The sequence below is a fragment of the Xenopus laevis genome, chromosome 1S (genome assembly GCF_017654675.1).
Source record: "Xenopus laevis strain J_2021 chromosome 1S, Xenopus_laevis_v10.1, whole genome shotgun sequence".
Taxonomy (NCBI): Eukaryota; Metazoa; Chordata; class Amphibia; order Anura; family Pipidae; genus Xenopus; species Xenopus laevis.
The window spans coordinates 33,234,907-33,260,406 of record NC_054372.1 but is presented as its reverse complement, the minus strand read 5'-3'; the positions used below and the strand labels follow the sequence as shown (position 1 = coordinate 33,260,406).

Genomic DNA, 25,500 nt, shown 5'->3' with positions numbered 1-25,500 from the left:
ACCAAAGATATTGTATCTAGATACTAAATCCGGTCATATGTTTGCCAAAAAAGTGGATTTTTCTTTATTTGGCCACCCATGAGTTTGGCCAAAATAGGCTGAAACCATTGTTTGGCTCAAATGTCAACAAAAGGCTGATACTGTAGGCCTTTTGGAGTCCCACTACTTGACACAATAGGTATCAATATGCTTTTCTGTCAGTTATCAGTTAGGCAGGCTATTGGAAAGGCATCATACATGGGCCAAGCTTGGCCTGGAAGGGCAAAGTCAGTTGCTTTTATCAGCCAAAAAGAAGAAAACATAAGGAGAATGGGTTCACAAAAGGTAGCATTGTCATTGACATGAATGAACAAATGTGTCACATGACTTGGGGCAGCTGGGAAATTGACAATATTTCTAGCCCCATGTCAGATTTCAAAATTGAATATAAAAAAATCTGTTTGCTCTTTTGAGAAATAGATTTCAGTGCAGAATTCTGCTGGAGCAGCACTATTAACTGATTCATTTTGAAAAAATGTTTTTTTTCCCATGACAGTATCCCTTTAAGTCCTACAACGGAAAACTGCTTATCGTAGCCTTCTAAATTCTTAATATAGGGTATAGGCATCTACCATATATACAGTATATATCAATACTGCAACCTGCAAACTACCTATACATCTTTCACTACAAAGACGTAATATTAGAGAAATGGTCACAAACATAAAACAGAAAGTTACTGGAAAAAGTATTTATTTCTGGCGAACCATCTGAAACCAACTGAACTGAAAAAAGTGTTTGAAGGTAAACAACCCCTTGAAGTGGTTGCAGTTTCTTCTAGCAGTAGGTTATCTTTTATCAATTGCTGGGCATACTAAGCAGACTATAAGGTCGTTTACCTTCAAAATGATGCTAATTCTGAGAGTGTGCATCTTGGAAAATATACTCAAGGAATATGTCAGTGTCAATTAAACATGTAACACAGATGATATCTAAGGGTAAACCAATGGGTGGTAAACAGCACTCCTATATCAGGGACATTTTACTGATCTCATAGTCAAAACCCTTGTAGATATACATTATTAGTGCTAAGATATCCTTCCTAGAAACCTTTAAGGGTGAAGACACACAGAGATACTAGTAGCAGCAACTTGGTCATGGCTACAAAATAGACAATAGGGATAATTGGATGTGCCTAGACTCTACTGGGGTTAATTACTAAAACTCAACTTTTTCTTATTAAACTTTCCACACTTCCAAACCCCGAATCTCCATAATTTACTAATAATTATTCCCAAAAAGATTGGTGCAACAAAAAGTCACTACAAAATTGAGTGTCAATTTGCATCATGCGAATTTTTAGAATTATCGCTCCAAAAACTTGAATTTATCGAATTGTTGCCCCGAAAACTCAAATTTATTGGATTATCAAATGGAAAACCAGCACAAACAGCCTGAAACATGTTCCAATTGTTAAAGGGACTATCTGCCATTGACTTCTACGTGATTTTGACAGGTTTTAGCTGGAATATTTTTAGATTTTAATTTTTAACAGCTTCAGAGCATAATAAATCTCAAAAAAATTCGAGTATTTTTTTACTCTAAAATTTTTACCCCTTCAAATGGTCAACCATAAAATGTGAGGTTTAATAAATAGGCCCATATTTGTGTTTTAGCAGAGGCAATTCTAATATTTTGTAGCCATAACAAGTAGCTGCTACTAGTAGTTCCGTGTGGCTGACTGGGAGACTTTTCAGGATGTAGCATTGTTTTAGCTTTGTTTTTACTACTCCTCTTTTTCTAAGTAGCCTGCTTCATTAGTTACAGCAAAAACACGCAAGTGAGGTGAAGTTATGCAGTTCTTTTGTCCTAATGACAGTCCTTTTATTCAAAGGTATTCTACTAGGGAAGGGATATACAGTATATGTTGTGTAGCTACAACATCCTTGCTGTTGTTTCAGCAGTCTGTCCACAGTAACCCCCGGGCTGTGCTTTTGTCTATAAATTCCTTTTTATAACCCTCCTTAAAGGGATACTGTCATGGGAAAAAATTTTTTTTCCAAAATGAATCAGTTAATAGTGCTGCTCCAGCAGAATTCTACACTGAAATCCATTTCTCAAAAGAGCAAACTGACTTTTTTTTATTCAATTTTGAAATCTGACATGGGGGCTAGACATATTGTGAATTTCCCAGCTGCCCCAAGTCATGTGACTTGTGCTCTGATAAACTTCAATCACTCTTTACTGCTGTACTGCAAGTTGGAGTGATATCATCCCCCTCCCTCCCCCCCCCCAGCAGCCAAACAAAAGAACAATGGGAAGGTAACCAGATAGCAGCTCCCTAACACAAGAGAACAGCTGCCTGGTAGATCTAAGAACAACACTCAATAGTAAAAACCCATGTCCCACTGAGACACATTCAGTTACATTGAGAAGGAAAAACAGCAGCCTGCCAGAAAGCATTTCTCTCCTAAATTGCAGGCACAAGTCACATGACCAGGGGCAGCTGGGAAATTGACAAAATGTCTAGCCCCATGTCAGAATTTAAAATTGAATATAAAAAAATCTGTTTGATGCCCAACTTGCAGCCTGACATCAGCAAGAAAAAGCTTATATATTTCACTAGATAGTTCAGGTATGGTACCTGTTATCCAAAATGCCTGGGGCCTGCGTTTTTCTGGATAAAGCAACTTTCGTATTTTAGTCTACTAAAAATAATTTTTACATTAGATAAAAACACTATAGGATTGTTTTGCCTCCAGTAAGGAATAAGTATGTCTTATTTTGGATCAAGTACAAGATATTATTTTACTATTACAGAGAAATAGGAAATCATTTTTAAAAAAATGTATTATTTGCTTAAAATGGAGTCAATGGGAGACAGCCTTTCCGTAATTCTGAGCTTTCTGGATAATGTGCTTCCAGATAATGCATCCCATACCTGTAGGGTTGCCACCTGGCCGGTGATTGTTGATCCCAATATTATTAATAGGTAAAAAAGATAAATATATAGGAAGGCCGGTATTTTTTTCCAGAAAAGGTGGCAACCCTACATATCTGTGAGCTGTTGGCACATTGTAATATGGCACTCTGATCACTCAAGCTTACAGTCTAGGGGTTATACTGTAGCTCAGAGGTCTCCAACCATTTTTTACCCATGAGCCACACTCAAGTATAAAATAATGTTGGAGAGCAACACAAGCATGCAAAAAGTTCCCGCAGATTCCAAATAAGGGCTGTGATTGGGTATTGGTAGCACTTATGTGGACTTGCAGCCAATAGGAATCTCTGTTTGGCTGTATCCATGTTTTTAAAAGCTTGCCTTTAAGCCAGGAATTCTAAAAATAAGCACCTGCTTGGAGGCCACTGGGAGCAACATCCAAGGGGTCAAAGAGCAACATGTTGCTCACGAGCTACTGGTTGGGGATCACTGCTGTAGCTACTCCCTTTTGAGAAACCTATTTACTTCAAGAGAAGCAGCTTTGTTGTATAAAGAAGGCAGATCCCCTTTCATTCCCTGGAAAAAAACCCTGCGTGACTTGTTCCCGGAAAGAATACTGTAGATACTTTCACATTAAAATGTTTCTGTGAGATCTAAACAGGTGACCTGTCGATCCCCTAACGAGAATCTGAGAGTGAAAGAGATATGATCTAGGCATATACTTAAGTCTTGGCGAATGTCAAGTCTGTAGTGTTCAATATTTAATTTTGCTTCTTGAAAATGGAAGAGCTAATTAAAAAAATGTTAGCGGATCGGTGTAGGCTTTCCTCGTTCAGAATGGTATCTTATTGCTTTTTCAGTGTCTTTGGCTTTTCTGGAATAACAATACAGGTATTTACAGTATAAATAAAATATTCAAATGGCGGAGAGCATAAAAAGAGAAAATTAGTACAGGCTAATGACCTGCCAAATATAGCACTGAACATAAATGTTGTTACTTTAATAAGGTCCTGCATTTTTTAAAATTAAAATGTATGATGCCGAGGTTGTACACTGTATAGATTACTTTATTAGGGCTTTACAAGAAGAAGCTAGGTACAGAAAGTGATTAATGAGAATTTAAAAACAGTGTAACAGAAATAGAGCAGTTAGCTCCCAGTCTCTGTCCTGTATTCTGAAAAACTTCCAGTTTAATTTTGGAAATTTTTAGTAAATGGCTCAGCCAGAACATGTAGGTGGTTATTTACTAAACTCCAAATGCAAAAATCACGTAAAATTCATAATTTTTTTAATAAAATTGGACTTTTAAAAAATCACACATTTTTCGGAATTTATTAAACCCTGAGGATGGAAAAGTCCAGCATCTCAGACCTGTTGAGGTTGCATATAAGTAAATGGGAGAAGTCCCAATGATTTTTGATGTGCACTGGGTTTCGTACAATACCCCAACGTTTTTGGAGTTTTTGGGCAAAAATCTGAGTTTTCCAGTGAAAAATCCAACAAAAATCTTGAAAATCTGATGAAAAATGCGAAAATTGTGAAAATCAAATTTTTTTTCCCGTGAACCAAATTTTCTGGAAAATTTAATATTAAATTAGGGCAAAAAACCGAGCGGATTTGATCGGAGTTTGCAGCAGAAAATGTTGAGATAAATTCGGCTTTGATAAATAATCCCCGTAGTGTGCTATGACTGCTATAAATAAATTCACACTGCAGTTTGAAATTACTGCCTTTAATGCAAAAATCACGAAAAATTCATAATTTTTTTTAAATAAAACCGGACTTTTAAAAAAATCACAAATTTTTCTGAATTTATTAAACCCTGAGGATGGAAAAGTCTGAATCAGAAAAACCAGCATCTCAGACCTGTCGAGGTTGCATATAAGTAAATGGGAGAAGAAGAGTTTTTGGGTTAAATCTGAGTTTTCGGGTGAAAAATCCGAAAAAAAACCTTGAAAATCAGATGAAAAATCTGAAAACTGTGAAAATCAAATTTTTTGCCCTCGAAACAAACTTTCTGGAAAATTTAATATTAAATTATGGCAAAAAAACCCGAGCGGATTTGATCGGAGTTTGTAGCAGAAAATGTTGAGATAAATTCGGCTTTGATAAATAACCCCCGTAGTGTGCTATGACTGCTATAAATAAATTTACACTGCAATTTGAAATTACTGCCTGATGATTTGTTAAAAACAGTCTAGAATAGCCATTTTCTTGAAGGTAGACAAATCTAGCTCTTTGACCATCATAGAGTATATGGTACAGATATGGGATCTCTTTTCAGGAAGCCCAACTTTCAGACAGCTCTGAGTTACAGGAGGCCCTTCTCCCATAGAGTCCATTTTTAAGCAAATAATGCAAAAATTTTTTTCTGTAATAGAACACAACTTTTTACTTAATGGTAATTAAGTTGCATTAATCCATATTGGTGCCAAAAAATATTAAAGGTATGGGACCTATTATCCAGAATGCTAGGGACCTGGGACTTTCTGGATAATGGGTCTTTCCGTAATTTGGATCTACATACCTTAAGTCTACTGAAAGATCATATAAACATTAAATAAACCTAAAGGGATGGTTGTGCTTTCAATACGGATTAATTATATGTTAGTTTGGATCATGTACAAGGTACTGTTTTGTTATTACAGAGAAAAGGAAATTGTTTTTAAACATTTGGATTATTTGGATAAAATTGAGTCTATGGGAGGCGGCCTTTCAGTACTTCGGAGCTTTCTAGATTATGGGTTTTTCAAATAACAAATCCCACACCTGTAGTGGGTTTATTTAGTGGTAAATTGATTTTTATGAAAACAACTGGTTAATGAATTTATTGGGAATTAGATTCCATGAAATGAAGCACTGATACACTTTGGGGCAGATGCATCAAGGGTCGAATATGGAGGGTTAATTAACCCTCGATATCCGACTGGGAATGAAAATCCTTCGACTTCGAATATCAAAGTCGAAGGATTTTGCGCAAAAACTGCGATCGAACGATCGAAGGAATAATCCTTCGATCGAACGATTAAATCCTTCGAATCGAACGATTCGAAGGATTTTAATCCAACGATCAAAGGATTATCCTTTGACCATAAAAACTTAGCCAAGCCTATGGGGACCTTCTCCATAGGCTAACATTGGGTTCAGTAGCTTTTAGGTGGCGAACTAGGGGGTCGAAGTTTTTTCGACTATCGAATGGTCGCATAGTCGAACGATTTTTAGTTTGAATCCGAAGTCGTAGTCGAAGGTCGAAGTAACCAAAAAAACACTTCGAAATTCGAAGTTTTTTTACTTGGAATACTTCACTCGAAGTTAATGAATTGGCCCCTTTTTATTTATCAGCAATAAACTCTTTAATGAATTCAGTTTTAATTAAGACACAGTGCACTTTCTTGTGAATGGATTATGATTATTGATGAATTATTATTTTTTACATAATCAACTACAATTAATTTAAAGCGAAGTATCAATAAGACACATTTGATAATTTATTAAGGAAATATATGGGGTATTCTTTTCTCTTTTTACAAACTTTCATACTCTGCCAAATTTTGTAAAATTAACATGGTAATTAGGGGGTGCGGCCACATAAAGGGGCATGGTCTAACAATTTCACTGTTCTACGTGCGAAAAAAAAAGTTGTCTCTCTTTTAACTTCCAAAATGTTGGGAGGTACGAGTAAACATCTGTTTTAGCAAATTAGAAATGATGCAATTTTATTTACATTTTCAAAGCACATTATAATGTGCTCCCCCTCCATCCTCCTTACTTAGTATTATAGCACTCAGAGGTATCCCTTGCATGCCCCATGCTTGCAACCTTGGCTGCTGTGTAATAATGAAAACACACCCAAACTCCCCTAACAACTACTGGAATTGCTCGCCATAGATAGATACAGGAAGAACCAAAACACACAAATCGCATAACTTGATCTTGACCCAAATAAACTAGAGTGATGATACTGTGGACTGAAAGTAAAGTCACCCTGGGATCGGATCAACCAAGTTGATCTTTTTCCTCGACAGGGAGGACAAGTGAGGAGCAGGGCCAGTTGAAGACTGTACGGTGAGAAACCATAAAACTATAACAGCATTGGTATTCCCCTGTAACAAACACAATTCTCAAGTGTATATGTGTATAATAGTAGTAGAGAAATCCAATGCTGTCATTCATTAGGTCTTATTCACATTTTATACCATGTTTGCGAGAGACGTAAATGGACAAGATAGCGGTTATGATTTCCTGTTGGCTGACAACTCTAAATAAATAACAATTGAATGTGGTGAATGATTTGTTCTGCTTTGCAGTTGGCAAGTGCTCCATGAACATGTCATCTTATTTTTCTGCTTCCATTGTGCGGTGCCTCTCTTGTACCAATAGGTCATCGTGTTTATTAAGTGGCTTTATGCAATCCAATAGGAAGAAGCTAACAATGTTGTAGTTTAAAGCTTCAACAAACATTATTATCGTGTTCCCTTGGAGAGAACCCACATAGAGACCTCTGCACAGCCAGCTTTGTTTATCTTTATTCAAGATATTTCCTAATGTTTTCTATGGGCTTGTAACACTGGAGTGACAAAAGCGCCCTAATAAACCCCATACAGGGAAACACCTAGCAGCATGTTGCATACAGTTAACACACATACAAACAGTAGCAGCATTTATTTCCTATCTGAAGACAGCATAACTCTTTGCAGGTGTGTGAGGGAATGAGGAATTAACAAGAAAGGGGAGTTTGCAGAGATAGACACTAAGGGGCAGATTCACTAAAGGGTGAAAAGTCGCCAGCGACCGCTTTGCACCCATCGCTGCACTTCACCAGGCGAAAATTCGCTCAGACAACGTTAATTCACTAAAATGCGGAGTTTCGTCCCGTTCGTCGAACGTTGGCGACTTTTCACTATCGTTACTTCGGCAATGCGAGCAATTCAAAGCGAAGATGCGCTAGCGTTCATTGCTGCCTATTGCAAATTTGGTAGAGGTCTTGCGCTCAGGCTAATTTGCATATAGCTGGAAATTTAAAATTGAATGGACGTCGTTATGTTATATGATGCAGCAAATACCTTACATTTCCACTGTTAATTACACATACCCAGGGAACCTTAAAGGGCATGTAAAGGCAAAAAATTAAAATCCCATCTTTACTTTCTTTAATGAAAAAGAAACCTATCTCCAATATACTTTAATTAAAAAATGTGTACCGTTTTTATAAGAAACCTGACTGTATGCAGTGAAATTCTCCTTTCATTTACTGCTGTGGATTTGGAATTGTCAGACAGTCCCTAACTGCTGAGCAGGGAAACAATCATACTTATGAACAGCAGGGGGAGCCCCCGCCTTACTTCCCAGCCATGCAGAACTCAAGCAGCTTTGTTTATGACAATCCCTAAGCAGCCCAGACCACACTGAGCATGTGCACAGTCTTAGTCTTACAAAGATGTATAACAAAGTTACAAGATGGTGACCCCCTGTAGCCAACTTTGAAAGCATAAATTATTTGTTTGATTAGGCTTGTGGTGCAGTAAGTTCATGTTTATATTTAGTATACAAAATACAGCATTTCTAGCCTTATTCTTTTTTTAGACTTTACATGCCCTTTAATAAAGACAATAGATTTGTTATCATGCCCTACACATGAGCCCACTGTATAGTTAATGTTCTATATGTTAGAAAATGTATGGGGGAAACCGGTTATCCCAAAAAAAATGTTAGGAATTTTGCAGGGTATCACTCTGATAAAAGGAAAAGTCGCCAGCAATTTTTGAACTTGGATGCTTTTTCCACTCGCAGAACATGATGTAAGTAACAGAAGATTGAGGAAGTTCTATGTACTATGTATTGCACTTCACCTGGTCTGAGCTGGCAAAGGCAAGTCTGGTGAAAGCGGTAACGTTCAGTAAAATCCACATTTTAGTGAATTTGTGGTGTAATGTCCATTCGCCAGAAAGAATTGTCGCCTGAATGAATTGTCGCCTGAACTTGTTCTGTGACAAAAAGTCATGCAATATCCCTCCCCGTGACTAATTTGCATATGGAAATTAGGATTTGGATTTGGTTCGGTCGGGCAGATGGATTCAGCCAAATCCGAATCCTGCTGAATCCCGAACCGAATCCTGGCCGAATCCCGAACCAAATCCTGGATTCAGTGCATCCTTAATATGGATATTAGTCACTCTACTACAGCTTGAAAATTTGGCAAGCTGGGTAGTTGCGCCTGTACACACAAGCAGACATGTAAGCGAGTGGCAGAGAAGGCGGATGGCCTACCAGGGCCTGAGATGTGCAGAAAGTATGTGGCTAAGCCCGGCTCGTGAAAAATGTTTTGTGAAGGGGCCCTGTCGACTGTAGTTACACCGCTGCAGAGCATGTAGGAAATTGCCCCTTTTAACCGTTATTACTGAGCTTTACTGCAAAATTATTTTTAGGGAGCCAACCCCCTGAAAACTGGGAAGGAAGACGACTTTTACACACATTAATTAAAATTGTGCATTGGTAATTAGCCCCACCAACCCAGCTGATGAGCTTTATTAGAAGCAAACGGTTGGAATGTTCACATGCTATGAGGATTATTTATGCTTAAACAGTGACACCTACTGTCCTAATCAGTGAATTTATTGTTCTTTGCATAGAAACGTAATGTTATTACAAACATTTTTTACGTATATATCAGCAAGCCCTCTAAATAAACAAGACACACACACACATGTAGATATATTTATAAGTACATTTTTAACAAGGTATTAAGTCAGCACCTATCCCTTCCAATTCGCTTCAATCTGGTGCAAGTCCCACCGTTTCCACCTCCAACTTGTTCATTGAATTATGTATCATAGACAGCGCCATTCACGGGTTTCTTTTCTTTATTGAGACATGGGCTGTGACCCAGTTGCCGATTGTCTGGGTCAGAGCCCATGTCTCAATAAAGGCGTTTTAAAGAAAAGAAACCCTTGAATGGTGCTGTCTATGATACATAATTAGGTATATTTTTACACATCTTTTTAATTTATGTAAATAACTGCTCACACCAGTGCCATTGAGCCAATTATCCAACACATCACATGTTCATGGTCAGTGGTGACCTCTGGTAGACAACAGGGGATAGACAGGGTAATATAATTAAAAAAAGCAAAGTATGTTATAGGTCTAGTCACCTATAGTAACCAATCGACAGGTAGCATTTGCATATATCTCAACTGCCCTGTTTTCTGCTGGAGCTGGGCAGTCCCGATTTTGACAGTTTAGCCCACAGTCCCGAGTTTCCTACTGAAATGTCCCAAGTTTCTCTTTGATCTCCTGCTCTGACACCAGAAAAATATACATTGTTTCTGAAACTTAATTAAATAAGAGGCTTTTTGGCAGAGACCCAGAACATTTAGCATCTACACTTTGTAACAATTTAAGATGAGCAAAGATACAATTTTAACTATTTAAGATAAGCAATTCTCTTGGGAGAATTGAGAGAACTAGCAGTTTAAAGGGCACATATCATTTTCCTAAAACACCCAGAAATGTGTTCAAACTTTCATAACCTGCAAAATGTTGCAAAATGGACATGGTAATTATGGGGTGTGGCCATAAAATGGGCATGGGCTGATTTTTTTTCTTTCTTTCCATTTTTCTAATGTTGGTAAGTATGCATTTACTGCCATCTGTTTCAAAGCATACAGCTGATTCATTTCTGTGGTTAAAGAGACCTAGTCAAATATTCCATTGTATTCAGCCATTTGGGGTAAAGGAATTGACTGGACCACTATAGACCAGACAATCACATTACATATGTGTGTGTGTTACTTGCAAATATGGCCCCAGTTATGCTGGGAGTTTGGGCACCACCTCACCATTGGTATTCTACCAAACTGGCTGCTAGAGAGCGCCAGAGGGGAAGGAGTCAGGAGAGAATGCCGGAGGGGAGAGAGGCAGGGAAGAGCAGGAAACATGGACTAGGGGTAAGCAGAAGACAGGTACCTGCCCAGCGCCCCCCTTTCATTGTGCCCTTGGCAGGTGCCTGTTCACCTTCCATAGTAAATCCGGCCTAACAGAGTTGTCAGCTTTTCAGGGGACCTGAAAATTTTCACACATTAATCGGGGTTAATAGGGAAGTTAAACGACCTGTAGCCTGCAAGCTGGTAACAACGAAACATATACCTAGAAACACAAATTACTGCACACAAGCTCTGAATTGAATGTTAGACATTCATCCAGCAACTATGTAGCAAGCCAGCCAGTTCAGGTTATGATCGCAACAGTATATTAAAACTTAATCTTTAATAGTAACTATGCTTAGTAAAAACCAAATAGGCTCAAACCGACATAAACACACGCAGCATGTTCCAATCACAGCTGTGCAGGACAATGTCCTTAAAAATAACACATATTAAAAACTGAATGTGTAGGCGGATTAGGTAGGCTAGTGGTAACCAAATGTTTAAATGCACTTCACTGTTCACACAGCGTTAATGCCAGTAGCGCTCTTAAATGTATTCCACACCTTCCAATGAGCCACCTTTGAGCCCCCCACCTTTCCCTCCCAATGCTATAGTTTCTGCCTAGCTACGTTGGGAAGCGTGACTTATGCCCCTGACGAAGCTGCCAAGCAGTGAAACGCGTTGGGTGGTGTAGGTGGAAGGCGGTGAGGCTAGTTCCCACGCACAGTTTTGTCGCTGTTAATGGGGGCCTGGCTATTTTGAAAAGTGCAGCACAGCCGGCCCCCCTTTAGGCTGGGCCTGATATGGTACAGTGGCGTAACTACCGGGGGAGCAGGGGGTGCGATTGGGCCAGGGCCAGCACCCCCTCAGGGCCCCCCCAGCAGCTCGCGCCACAAATTCAGCCGGTTCCAGTCGTACGGAGGGGGCGGGGAGGCCCAGCTGCGCGTCTGCGCCAGGGCCCGCCCCCCTCTAGTTATGTTGCTGGTACGGTAGTACCCCCTGCCCATTACACTTTTATCAACAACACAGAAATACAACAATGGAGATAAAAACAAATGTAATTTAAAGTACAAAAAGGTTATACTGTTCTCTTACTCATTAACAGAGGCGCTCATTTACGCTTTATTGTCCACACAATATACACAATGGAGCTGTGTGAGGCGCAGGCAGAGACACTCCTTAAAAAGCAGGAATGAGCACGCTCACTGACAGAGGGTGGGAGTTATGTGTAAAAAAATAGCTAACCCAATTAACCCCTTACCCCCCCTTTTTAATTTTTTAATTTTTTTTTTAACTTAGAGCCATATGGCGCCTTTTGCACCGTAACTGATTATAAGGCGTGTATAATGAGCACTCCACTCCACCTCACCACTTTCTCTCTCTCAGCACTTCTATCCTACTATTCAAGTAGACAAAGGGCAACGTTTTGGGCCTCACAGGGCCCTTTATCAAGGCTTGATAAAGGGCCCTGTGAGGCCCGAAACGTTGCCCTTTGTCTACTTGAATTGGAGCCAATGAATGCCACAAATATAAACACATTCATCTTGTCAGTGTGCCGCAGTGCTTTGTACTTTGCATGTGTATTCCCTAACTCATGGCAGGTGGGATATTTTACTGCTGAGCACCTGATTTCGAAAGAAAGCATACAGAGGTGGAGCACTTCAACATTCTATGCCTTCGGAATGGCGCATCGGGTGCTTTTACCGTCACTTATTGTCCAAACCTGCAGTCACACCTCTGTCCTCTACCCTCCCTTCTCAGCCGTCAGTCCTGCTAACTCTGCCCTCAGCCTTCAGCCCTCGGCCCTCAGCCCTAGAGTGGGAAAGCCAAAAACTTGAAAAAAAAAATTCCCACTAAAAATTTGGTTTTTATATTGAAAAAGCTACATTTTTCAAGTTTTTGGCTTTCGGACTTAAACAAATAACCCCCCAGGTCACTATAGTCCCCAGCACATGGTGAGTAGTGGGTGCTACTGTATTGTTTGGGCAATGGTAGTCATGTATTTTTTGTTTTTGGAGCTTTATGGATATTGGGCATCCGGATGATAGAAGAGATACCTGTAGTAGAGCAGCTACTGTTATCAGAAATTTAAATGTTGTTACAACAGTAAAATTCATAAAATCCAGTTATTTTTGTGGCATTACAGTACGTTTGCCCAGATTGTGTCCTGGTGCTAAAATATCAATAAATTCCATAGGAAATGTGGGATTACATCAAGTCTGAGCTGAGTAACTGCAGCACTCATTTGACTGGGGAAGATAGCAAAGTTCAGTATGACGAAGGCAAAGTACACTGTATAATATATACTTTTTTGTAGTTTTATAAATATGGAAAATTCAGCAAAATCATATAACTCCTGCCTTTTTCCAAACATAATAAATACAATGTTTAAGTTGCTCAATTGCAGTGTCCATCTATTTTCAGCTCCTCAGTTATCACTATAGAATGGCAATGTGCTGCATGTCTCAGGGTAAAGGCATGCTACATGGCATGGGGAATCTCAATTGATTTTATTTACAGATAACTGTTACCTACATATAATGACAAACATTGAAATGGTGGACAAAAGGGAAGGGTGGTTAAAGAAAAAGTTGCAAAAGGGACTAAAAGGAGAAGGAAAGAAGAGCAAAGATGTAAACATTCCAAAATTTGAGATGGGGGTGGCATTAAGAAAGAAAATTCAAGCTAATCAAAAAATCAGCATACAAGGCATCTTAGTGCCTGATCCTATACTGAATTAAGTTGCTCAGAACATCTATAAATTAATGAGAATGCTGCCAGCCTTTTATATAAGAGTACTACCTTAGATAATTAATGGGTGGTGCCTGCTGGCAGTGATCATCTTTGTAGGGTAGATGATGATGGGGTGTAAAGAAGGTCTATGTCATAAGAACCATCCAGGGAGCTCTGGAGATCTGCAGCTGATGCTTATCTAAATGATGTGTTATAAAGCAACTTGATACAGAATTGGGCAGTGAGTCATGTCCTTGCTCATTGTTACCTTTGCCACTGGTAGAAGAAAATGACTTTCTAAACTGCCCTAAGTCTGTGGCTGGGGAATTCAGCTGGAAGCATCTTGCCATATACCATGCCACTCCGTTTATGAAATATTTCGCTACCTTGACAAGGTTCATATGACAGGAACAAGAAAAACTATTCATATGTGTGTTTGTCAGAAAGATTGCTATGGCAGTATGCATGGATAAGTAGAACATGCAAAATACAACTGAGCCTATTAGTCACAGAATAATTTACTCTCGGCTTTGACTTTGCAGGTTTTACTCGTTGCCATTTGTAACATTGTTTTGTTCTGTGCTGTATTTTAGGAAGGGAATAACAAGAGGAAGTGCAGAACGTTACATTTCAGACAATGTACGAGATTCTCTTCCAGAACATTTTACAAAACCCGTACAAGAGGCTATCCATCATTTCAAATGGTATGTACTGAACTGGTTTCTTACTAATACAGTATGTAATGGCCAACATGTCATAAAGCAAAACCAATATGTGCATATTTCCGATCTGTAAGCAATGTGTGAATATAGAAAATATCGCTGTGTATTTCACTACTGAAGGAAACTAATGACAGTTCACAAAATGTAGGTGCCAGCTGTCACCACTTTACAAATATTGAGTAGGAATATATTCATGAAGACCAACTAATCATCTAAATTCTTAAGCCAATTGGCAAAGTTCATGAGCTATACACAGCATTGGCAATGGGAATTCTCTCCAAATGTTCATCTTTACACATTACACTCCCCCCCCCCACATGCACACAACACATAATCTGCCACATTATCCACAGAGATATGCATACAAGCCTGGATAAGGCACCCACAAAGATAATCATAAAGGATAAATAATTAATAAATAAAAGAGATACCAGATTTGGGTAGGCAGAAGAGGCATGTACCAAGGGCACACCAGAGTGGGGTCTCTATCACACATTAAACTGCTGCTCTTGCCCTGCATAGTAAGTTAGGTTGAAAAAAGACACATCCATCAAGTTTAACCTTTTAACTCTATTTTAACCTGCCTAACTGCTTGGTGATCCAGAGGAAGACAAAAAAACCCATTTGAAGCCTCTCCAATTTGCCTCGGGGGGGGGGGGATCCCCCCTTGTACTATGAGCTATTTTCCATAACCCTGTATTCCTTCACTTGGGGTTGGATGGCTTTTTAGCAAATGAGGGAATACAGGGTTATGGGAGATAGCTCATAGTACAAGTTGATCCAGGGACTGGTCCGATTGCCACTTTGGTGTCAGGAAGGATTTTTTTAATGTATCAGCCTGTACATATGATTCAGGTAGAGGGTGGCTTTGCATCAGCTGGAAAGACCTACTGGTAAATAAAACATTAGAGATTATTATATGATCCCCTTATATATTTATACATAGTTTTCATATCACCCCTTAAGTACCTCTTCTCCAGTGTGAGCAACCCCAACTTGAAGAATGACCACTTCCTGCTGTGAATCAATGCCCCTTTTAATAAAGCTCAAGACCTTATTTGCCCTTGATGCTGCTGACTGGCATTGCTTGCTACAGCCACGTTTATCATCTACAAGGACTCCAAGGTCCTTTTCCATAATGGATTTGCCTAGTGCAGTCCCATTAAGGGTATAAGTGGCTTGGATATTTTTACATCCCAGGTGCATGACTTTACATTTATCAACACTGAATCTCATTTGCCACTTAGCTGCCCAGATTGCCAGTTTGTCAATATCCTGTTGCAAGGATGCCACATCCTGGATGGAATGAATTGGGCTGGATAATTTTGTGTCATCTGCAAATACTGATACATTACTTACAATACCCTCCCCATAGTCATTAATGTACAATGAGCCCTGAGGGACCCCACTAAGAACCTTACTCCAAGCAGAGAATGTACCATTAACAACCACCCTCTGTATCCCATCCTGTAGCCAGTTTCCTATCCATGTCCAAATAACTTAATTAAGCCCAACAGAACTTCGTTTAGAAAGCAGTCGTTTGTGTGGCACTGTATTAAAAGATTTGGCAAAATCAAATTTGTCTGACCTATCCTTCATAAAGCCATGCTGATTGCTGCTCATAATGCCATTCATTAGGACATTTTGAATGTGATATCTTAACAAGCCTTCAAATAATTTGCCTACCACAGATGTCAAACTTACCGACCTATAATTGCTAGGCTGAGATCGTATTCCCTTTTAAATATTGGAATGACATCATCTTTTCTCCAATCCATAGGTACCATACCAGATGAAAGTGAATCTGAGAAAATCAGAAACAGGGGTCTGTCTAAAACTGAATTAAGCTCTCTTAGAACCTGGGGGTGCATGCCATCTGGCCCTGGTGCCTTGTTTACATTAATTTTTTATAAAGCTTTATGAATCATATCCTGAGTCAGCCACTGACTAGACTGAGCTGAGCCATCAGTGCAGCTATGAAGTGAGCCTGGGAACTCTGACTCCTCTATTGTATACAATGAAGGAAATAACTGATTTAGCACATTTGCTTTTTCTGTATCTGTTACAACCATACAGTACCATAAATTAAAGGAGCAACACTCTCAACCCACATCTTTTTACTGTTAGTTTACTTAAAAAACTTTTTGGGGTTAGTCTTAGCCTCAGCCACACTTCACTGCAGGGGGGTGGGGGGATGGAGAGTGGGTGCTTGCCATTTTTGCACATTCATTATTTCTGTGGTCTGCCACCTATAATCATAGGCTCCTGCACAGCGTTGTTGGCAGATGCAGTACATGTCCTTGAAGCTTCTGCTATTTGATGTTTTTGCTTATGGAGAATGCTTCAGATAAGGTACACTGTACGGCTGCTAGTATGATTTTGCAGTAAGAATGATGTAACTAGAAGTAATGAATAGTGATGGGCAAGTCTGACTCATTTGGCCTGACCAAAAATTAGTGAGATGTCAAAAAAGTTGGCAAAAGCATTGAAGTCAATAGGCGTTTTTTCATGCGACAATTTTTTTACTATCCATTATAGTCTATGGGCGTTTTTTCTTGGCGAAACAAGATGGAATATTTCACTCATGCCTAGTAATGGAGTATGTAAACAGTAGGCTATGAATACTATATTTCATTGGGTACTTCTTTTTGTTGAATCAGTATGATTATTACACATAGTAGTTACTAGAAGATGTTTATCAGTTTATGCTGCTAACATTCATTTTTCTCTTGATAGTGAATCCATATCCTCCTTGTCGTCCAGTGGGCAGACAACACCAACAGACTTAAATCAGTCCTGGTCAGGGATACAAAGCTGTACCACCGGCCTGTCCACAGAGAGAAGTTCTGTTTATTCCTGGACGGATGATGTATGTCACCTCTTTCCAATCATTCGCTGCATTTCTGACTGGAGATTAAAATAACTTCATTAATTGTTTCCCACAGACATAGTAAGACCTGGAGCTGACAAAAAAAAATGTATTCCTGTATAATAGACTGCACAGTTAATCAAACCACCCTATTTAGTGTGTGTCACTTACTGAGACAGAGTGTGTATTCAGGGAGACACATAACAATACAGAGAAACTGTTTATCTGCCACACAAAATGCTGTTTGAACATGTACATGATGTTTATTGTATTTATGCTGAATTTTGTTTTGTACCATATGTGCTAGGAGTTTGATAAAGCCAACACGCAGCGGATGCATCAGTTATTCTGGGATGTGGATGAAATGCTGTTTGAAGGTAATGTCACGTCACAAAACAAGACCCTGCAAGCGGAGGGGAAGGAGTGGACTGAGCGATCCCTTCACTTGAGGTAATGACAGAACAAGTGGCCTTATTTGACACGTGATATGCTGTATATCTTGTAAAGCTTAAAATGGGGGTTCATTTATAACAATAAGCACAAATTTATATACTGTAGATGCAAAACTGTGCATGCATTAACACTATTCATACTTGCACCATACATTCCATAATGCACCCATGAATTTTGAACCCATGCACGCACTGATGAAGGAGGGCCTTGGAATTACCATCAGCCTAGACCTGGTTAACGTAAATAGCTGCTACTGACTTGTACCAAGTAAATTGCATACTATTCTATGACAAATGAAGGATAAGTAGTGAGCTGCACACTGGTGTGTATTTTACCTACAGAGATTCTAATTTGCAAGTGAATTGAAGCATTGTGCACAGGTTGCAGTGAAGGCAACGGGGAGGCCCATTTATCAAAGGTCGAATTTCAAATTTATGTGAATTTTTTTTTAACTCTTAATACATTCTATTACACTCTAAATTTGATTGGGAGGTTATTTAGGAATTAAATTGAATATCTAAAACTCAAACTAATTTTACCGACTCGAAAACTCGATTCGCATTAGACTAAACTCGAATCCAGTTTTTACTCCAAAAAAAACTCGAATGTCAGGAAAGCTATTAACATCTTCAAATGGGTCACTGGACCTCTCCCATTGAACTTGGTAGGTTTTAGGTAGGGCATCATCAGTGCTAATATGCCAGTTCAAAAATGCATAATAACAGCTAGTCTTACTTATATTTATATATATTTATTATATATATTCACTAATTCTCCCTTTGTTTTTATACATCTGTACTTTAGAATATTAGGGAAACAGCTTATTTTGCCAAAAGATGAAGGCTTCCAGCATTTCCAGAGTAGAGCACCAAGCAATGCATATATACATCCGGTAGCTGATCTTGGGGAGAGCAGCAGTTACATGAAAGAGTAAGTAGTGTGTTCTATACTCTGTGTCTATACTTGCAAGGGTAAAAAATCCTTTTAAGGGTCTGGCCAAATGAGCAGATTCACGTGCACACACGTGCTTCATTTTCCGAAGTCGCCTGCAGTTGCCTCACGAGGAAACTTCGGGCAACTTCAGAAAACTGAGTACCTCATGTGTCTTCCCCCAGGCAATTTTCATTTTAGCCGGGGGAGGGCAGGGGGAAGGCAGTTCAGGGAGATTGTTGCCCCGAAGAAGAGGAGATTTTTCGTTGGGGCGACTAATCTCCCCGAATCTGTTCGTGTGGCCAGACCCTAAGAGGGGCAATGTGTAATTATATTTTCAGCTGTGTTTTGCCTTTTATTTTAACTCAGTTTTGACACCTAGAGGCCTATGAAACAGAAAACGCCATTCTAAAGCAGTTGCATGTCCAAGAAATTGGCATTTTGTGGCATTACTATTGTATTGTAATTTGGACTCCACACATTTGTTATTTTGGATAATTAGTCCATGAATTTAAAGATGTTAGACATCCCTTGGGTCAAAATATCTCTATATAATTTCAATTTGAGTGCAAACCGAGAATGAACTCAATACAGCCACTGCCACCTTCGTGTATTTTGTCACTGTTGGAGGAGAGAGGTAGCATTTTTCTCATCCCCAGTTCAGTTTCTTTGTATTAAATATAGGGAATAAATGAGTCAGTATTAGGAGCCCTGTGTCATTAATTTCATTCAGAGGATTGGTAAAATCAACAAATTATCCCTTCCTTCATACTCAAAATGTGTTAAATGACACCAATGAAATGCATGTGCGTGAGATAGGGATCTTAGATTGCAAGCTCTAGTTTTTATAGTGTCTAATGAGAATAATGAACAATTTCTCTTAAGCTCTGCATTACGTGTCATCTTGTGTCAGAAATATTGGATAGTAAATTCATTATTCTGTTCTTGATTTTCATCAAGGCATACCTGGATATAGCTGGTAAGGTCTAAATTGGATGTGGAGAGGTACTGTAGGTGCATGGTCAAGTGCTGAAAATGTGGTGGCACTGAATAGAACACTTTTCATATAGTCCTTTGAGAGATACAGAATTGTGTGAAAAGGCTAATGTTAGTGATGGTGGGTGGTCTTCATTGTTGCTGGGAAGTTATTCATCCAGCCAACTAAGCACCTCTTTCTTATAAGTAGAAATTCCAGGTATTACTTCTAACAATATGGAGAACTCATTGGTATACATTGATAATTTGTGAGGATGAATGTTTAGTAATTTTCTTATAGCTTTCGAAAATGAATTAAAGACATTGCTTTCAGTACAGTGGTTTCAGCAGACATTCCACCAGTAACAGAAGCTTCTATTTCCATGGAGCTTGAAGATAAAATGACAACCTGCAGACATGTCCTCCCTGGTTTTCCTGCCTTAGTTCCATCATAAATTTTTCTATACCTGCGGTGCAGTTTGGCAGTCATCTGCTTTAAAACCCCCTATATTCTAACAACCTTTCATAAATAACACTCCCATTCCTCTCTAATCTAAATTAAATATCTCTGTGAGTGTAATGCAACTTTATTGTTTCATTTCTGCACACTCAAAACCAAAAAATCACATTGTATAGTGTTTATTTGGTTACTCTATGTAGGGGTGACTCTAGGTTTCTTGCACCTCTTATCATATATTACTAGAAAAAAATTCTAATTGGTGTGCCCTCCATTTATCTATACTTTTGTTTGTTTCATTGATATAGCATTTATTATTACAACACACTAGCATTTTATAGAACATTTTGGTAATGGAATGAACAAGCATTATGGCAGTATATTATGTGAAATGGTATATGGGATAATGTGATATCTATTGTTGATCATTCATGTAGTGTACAAATATACATTCTGATTTTAAATATAACGATAAAAGCAATTGCTATGCAGTTCCCTGACCATACTAAGTCATGACACCACAGGTCTAGTGCTTTTATGCAGGTAATGGAACTATGTACATTGTTATCCAACACAAGTCCAGTGATATTACTATGCACAGATTTACCATGGGTGACTAATCTCAACATGTGCCATAGCCCTTAATGTTCATTATTTTTTCAAGTAGAAATTTTTAGCGAGTAATTAACAAGTGTCATAAATAAGCAGACTCTATTTGAAATTTGCAGGGTAGCTGTGACCTAGGCAACATATTACATACATGTAAACACACAAGTGGTTTTAGCCACAAAGCAATATTTACATGACTTGCTCAGTGGAGTAACTAGATGCTACTGGGCCCCACAGCAAATTAATTTTAGGGCCCCCAACATTTCCAGAGGTTGTCCTGTTTTACCAATATATATTGACATTTCTCATTAATTAGGGCCTCATAGGCCCCCTATACCTCCTGGGCCCCCCTGCAGCCCCAGGGTCTGCTTCCTCTGTAGTTACGCCCCTGGACTTGCTTCTCCCCGATGAACAGTGAACTTTGCGCCTAATATGCACTTAGCTCCTTATGTACATCAGAATTTTACGGTGTACATTGATAAGGCCTTTATTCCAGCACTGACTTTAATTGATGTCAGTGGAGGAAACAACACTAGTTATTACACTTAAACATTAACCCATATGTTTTCTTTTGCTGTATATTTAGTTAATTTATTATATCTATAGGGTAAATATTTTAGGAGATTCATATATGTTACTTGATTTAACCAAATCAGAACTAAATCAGTTGTTAGGTTGAGCTTGAAACCCTATACTAATTTTTATATTTTGTTTATGTTACAGGCTTTGCGTCTCGGGGTCAAAACTTGTACCCACAACATCTCCACTTCACAAAGCACAAGATTCTGCCTCCAATGGAGGCCTGGGAATATCTGAATTGTCATCCTATTCGTTTCTCAAGGAAGAGATTTATGGCATGGATGGTACTGTTGAGGAGTATCTCGCTTTTGACAGCAGAGAACAGTAAATAATAGTGTTTGCTATAAATAAGTAATGCACAAAACACCTACAGATACAGATGTGTCAATACTCATTGACACAAAAAAAACACAATAAGATATTCCACATACTAAAATAAAGTAAGGGTACTTATTTTAGCTACATGACATAACAGAAAGTAAAATTAAAGGCATACAATACTTTCTTCCTCAGGCAGTTTGCATTTTGTTATTTATTTATATTTAACTGCGGGCAACAAATGTCGTTGTATGACATGGCTCTTAACTCTGAGTCGGACCCAAAAAATAGTCCCTATTATGTCTATGGATGGTCACTTCCCTATGTAGCTTGTACATGAAATAAAAAAATCTTTTTGTACCTGGGAAGTTAATTTGAATTGTCACAAAATATAACTTTATACATTTTTACTGCTTTTTCGTAAGGTATTCTTTGCTACCCGTGTGGCAGTCTGGTGTTTTGAGGGTAGTAAAGCTAAGTTTGCTTTAATCCTTAGTGATGAGGAGGGTTTGGATCAAAAGAAAGTTCATCTTCAACGAAAGAGGAATAAACGTGGCATTCCTCCTGTCTCTCCTAATGCCTGCATCAAAGATACGGTGGCTGCAGAAATATTTGATGATGCCTGGAGAAAAGCAGTTGATTATTTGCAGGAGCTTATTGCGAGATTCTGGGATGAAGCATTGGGTAAGTTTCTTTATGTTAGATGAACATAGTTTGTACTCCAAACTCCAATCATATTGTGTTTAATTGTGGCAAAACATGCAACTTCAAAGGGGACTCAAATAAACCAAATAATATTTGCTTAAATAATGTAGGCTTATGGCAGAATGGTAATTTAGCCAGACTGGGGCCCACTAGGGCCTGGGACCAGTTGGGGAAGCCTCTAGTACTCTGGCAGGCCAGTCCGACCCTGGGCGTTACCATAAAAGTGGCACTGGCCACAGTTTGGTCGTCAGTGGCCTGAATCTGTTTTATCCCTTCTGAATTGGTGTCCAGTTGATAAGGCAAAATCCAATTGCAACAACTAACCTATGATGTTTTGTACAGAGGAGCTAAAGCAAACTGAGAAGCGCCAATCAAACAGCAATAGATATCTCCCGATTCCAGTGGCACATATTATTTCCGAGTCAGCAAGCATCCCTCCATCTAGAGGCTCAGAAGCGAGAAGCCTATCATTCGGTTCCTACCTGTTTCCATCTCAGGTAAAGGCATAAAAACAACAGCATTTTATATACTGTATCATTATGCATATTAAAAATATATATAACGTACACGTTAAATTGAACATTTAGAGGGCACCTAAAATGTAAAAAAGTTGTTTCTCACTCCAGAGAGCCAGCACTCTGGATGGGATTTTTTTTAAAGAAAACCCTCTACCAAGCACTTCCACTCACACACCAGGATGCGCTCAGCCATGTTGTGGTGCACACCTATAATGCGTCAGCTTGCTCATTATGTGCATGAGTGTAAATTAGGATCAGAGGACATTTTAGTTATCCTGCATAAAATGAGTGTGTTCCCAACATGGAACACAACACTTGTTGGGGTGCAGGGTTGCTATTGTTTCTCCCATATGGAATGCAGGCTCTGTTGGGCTTCACCACCATTAGAGAAAACAATATTTATGTTAAATGTGCTTTCAGTCTCTTATTCAAATGAATGCAAAGTTGCTAGGGTAATTTGGAACCTAGCACCCAGACTGCTGAAATTGCAAATTGGAGAGCTGCTGAAAAAAACCTAAAAATTAAAAAGAAAATTAAAACAAATTGCAAACTGTCTCAGAATATCTCTCTCTACATCATGATAAGCATTAACTTAAAGGTGAACAACTACTTTAAAGACAAACTAGCAAGATCATTTAATAAGCAGTCGGCTACAACAGACATATGCTAGTGTCAACCTTGGTGCTAGAGATGTTGTGCATGCACTGTATAAAGACTGCTGAAAACAAAGATGAACATTCCAGAGCTCAGGGCACTGCATTTATTGATCTACACTGAACTGTCCAAGTTTATTATGTTTTGTAGATTTATGCCAGGGATAAATTGCCCTTCTCAAAGAGATTACTTTTGAGCAACAGCTCCCATAATCATTATCTTTACACACCCACAAATAAGATAACTGTGATTATTAATTGGAGATTATCGGCCCACAATATAACATGTGCAAGATACAGAACACAAATACAGCCCAGGTTAGCATACCCTCCTGTGAGCATGAAAGTTGGAAAACCATAATCATTATTATGTGGTTAACTTTCATTAACTTTTGTGTTGATATGTTCAAAATAATTAAACATTGGACTGGTCTTGCTACTTTTTCAGCAAAATAACCATCAGTGAAGTCACTTCCTGTACGTGCAACCACTTCCTGTTTATTCATATAGGAATGGAAACACTGCCTACGGTGCTGGGACTTTCTGGAGGGGATGGCTTGGAAATCCTTACATTTTTGAATGACCTCTACCTGTTTTTGTTTCTTTTTTACAAAAATTACAGCTCACAAATGATACTTTTCTTGAAATCATTAGCAGATATAATTTTTTCCTATATAACACACATTCAGTGGTAACCTTACTCATACATCCCAACTGTCCCGTTTTCAACTGGACAGTCACGCTTTTGGCAGCTCAACCCGCAGTCCCGCAGAAAAAGATACAACATTTCTAACTTAATTGGCTCTTGGCAGAGAGCCCAGAACAGCAACCAGGTGCAACTAAGATACTTTTGTAACAATTTTGAGATAAGCAAATAAGTAATTGTAACAATTTAGATAAACATGTCTCTTGGGAGAAGTTAGACTCACAGCTTAAAGAGCAATTCACCTTCATTAGAAAAACTGTAATGAAATGTGTTCAAATGTGTTCAAACTTTCATAACCAACCAAATTTTGTAAATGAACATGGTAATGAGGGGGTGTGGCCGATACGCACGTCAATTTTTTTTTTATTTCCAAAATGTTTGGAGGTATTGGGTATATTTAGAGATCATCACAGACCGCTAGAGTGAAATTCCACCATAATTTATTTCATATTTCTATGGGATTTTTAAAAGAGTATTTAGCAATGGGTGAAAGTAAAAGTTCACCCTGATTAATATGCCTTTCAAAATCCCGCAACCTTCCTTCTTCGGAACGGTTGCGGCCAAAACACAGTGCGGGCTCGACACAGTGGGGGGGGGGCCATGTCAGGGGGCCCTGAGACAGCAGCCCTGTGCCCCCCAGTCCAACTCTGGCTATGGAGATGCTTTTATCACAAATTGAACTTTTGAGGTTATTTGCTCATTTGTCATTCTTCTAATTCGTTAAATTGCATAGTAGCTTTTCTGATCCATAAAGTTATGGAGGTGATTATGTCACACATTTTACTTAACATAAAATTTATATATATTTGCAGACAAATCGCAATTTAAACAGTGACCTGAATGGTGTTATGACAATTCAGGCTAAACCCCTGCAGCACCGCCACGCTGGATCTGCAGAGAAGATGCAGTAAGTAGAGATCTTGCAGAAAATGTCAACCGCTGTAGATGTCTCCTAAGCTCTTCTGGGAAAAAAATTGTTTTTAGCATAAAGTGATTTTGTTTTGTACCAGCAAAAAAAAAACTGTTCAGTTAACAAAATAACATTAAAGCATTTCCTTTCTTGAGTAGAAAAATATTGTGCTTTTGCCAGAATTCAGTTATGTTTACAGTTACAGTGTACATTTCATGAATGGCTGCCAATGCAGTTCTCATCCTCCAAACGATTTTCAAACCCAAATTTTAGGGGTTTCCTTTCTGTCAGGAAGGCCTCATAAACTTGCTAATAAGCTAGACAAGTAAATTGTGGTAATAAGAAAGCAGATTAATTCTAAAGCTGATTTTGATTATAATTATTTTATTATGTTTCTATTCAGTCTGTCTACTTTTCATCTCTCAAATGTTCTTCCAAACTGGAGAACTACAAAAAAAAACTTGTGAAATGCAAAACCAACAAATAATAATCGTAAAAGTTTGCATACAATTTGCCTG

At 38.6% G+C, this 25,500-nt stretch overlaps 1 protein-coding gene across 1 annotated transcript in view; it reads left to right on the top strand.

Moving 5' to 3' along the window:
• The window catches only part of LOC108706614 (protein FAM149A), a 45,228-nt gene that overhangs the window by 10,499 nt on the left and 9,229 nt on the right, over positions 1-25,500 (top strand). The window contains exons 2-9 of the mRNA XM_018243178.2: positions 14,172-14,282; positions 17,037-17,169; positions 17,477-17,619; positions 18,427-18,552; positions 21,317-21,496; positions 21,987-22,174; positions 22,538-22,692; positions 24,885-24,979. Of these exons, the coding sequence (XP_018098667.1) occupies positions 14,172-14,282; positions 17,037-17,169; positions 17,477-17,619; positions 18,427-18,552; positions 21,317-21,496; positions 21,987-22,174; positions 22,538-22,692; positions 24,885-24,979 (1,131 nt within the window). The remainder of the gene's footprint in view (positions 1-14,171; positions 14,283-17,036; positions 17,170-17,476; positions 17,620-18,426; positions 18,553-21,316; positions 21,497-21,986; positions 22,175-22,537; positions 22,693-24,884; positions 24,980-25,500) is intronic.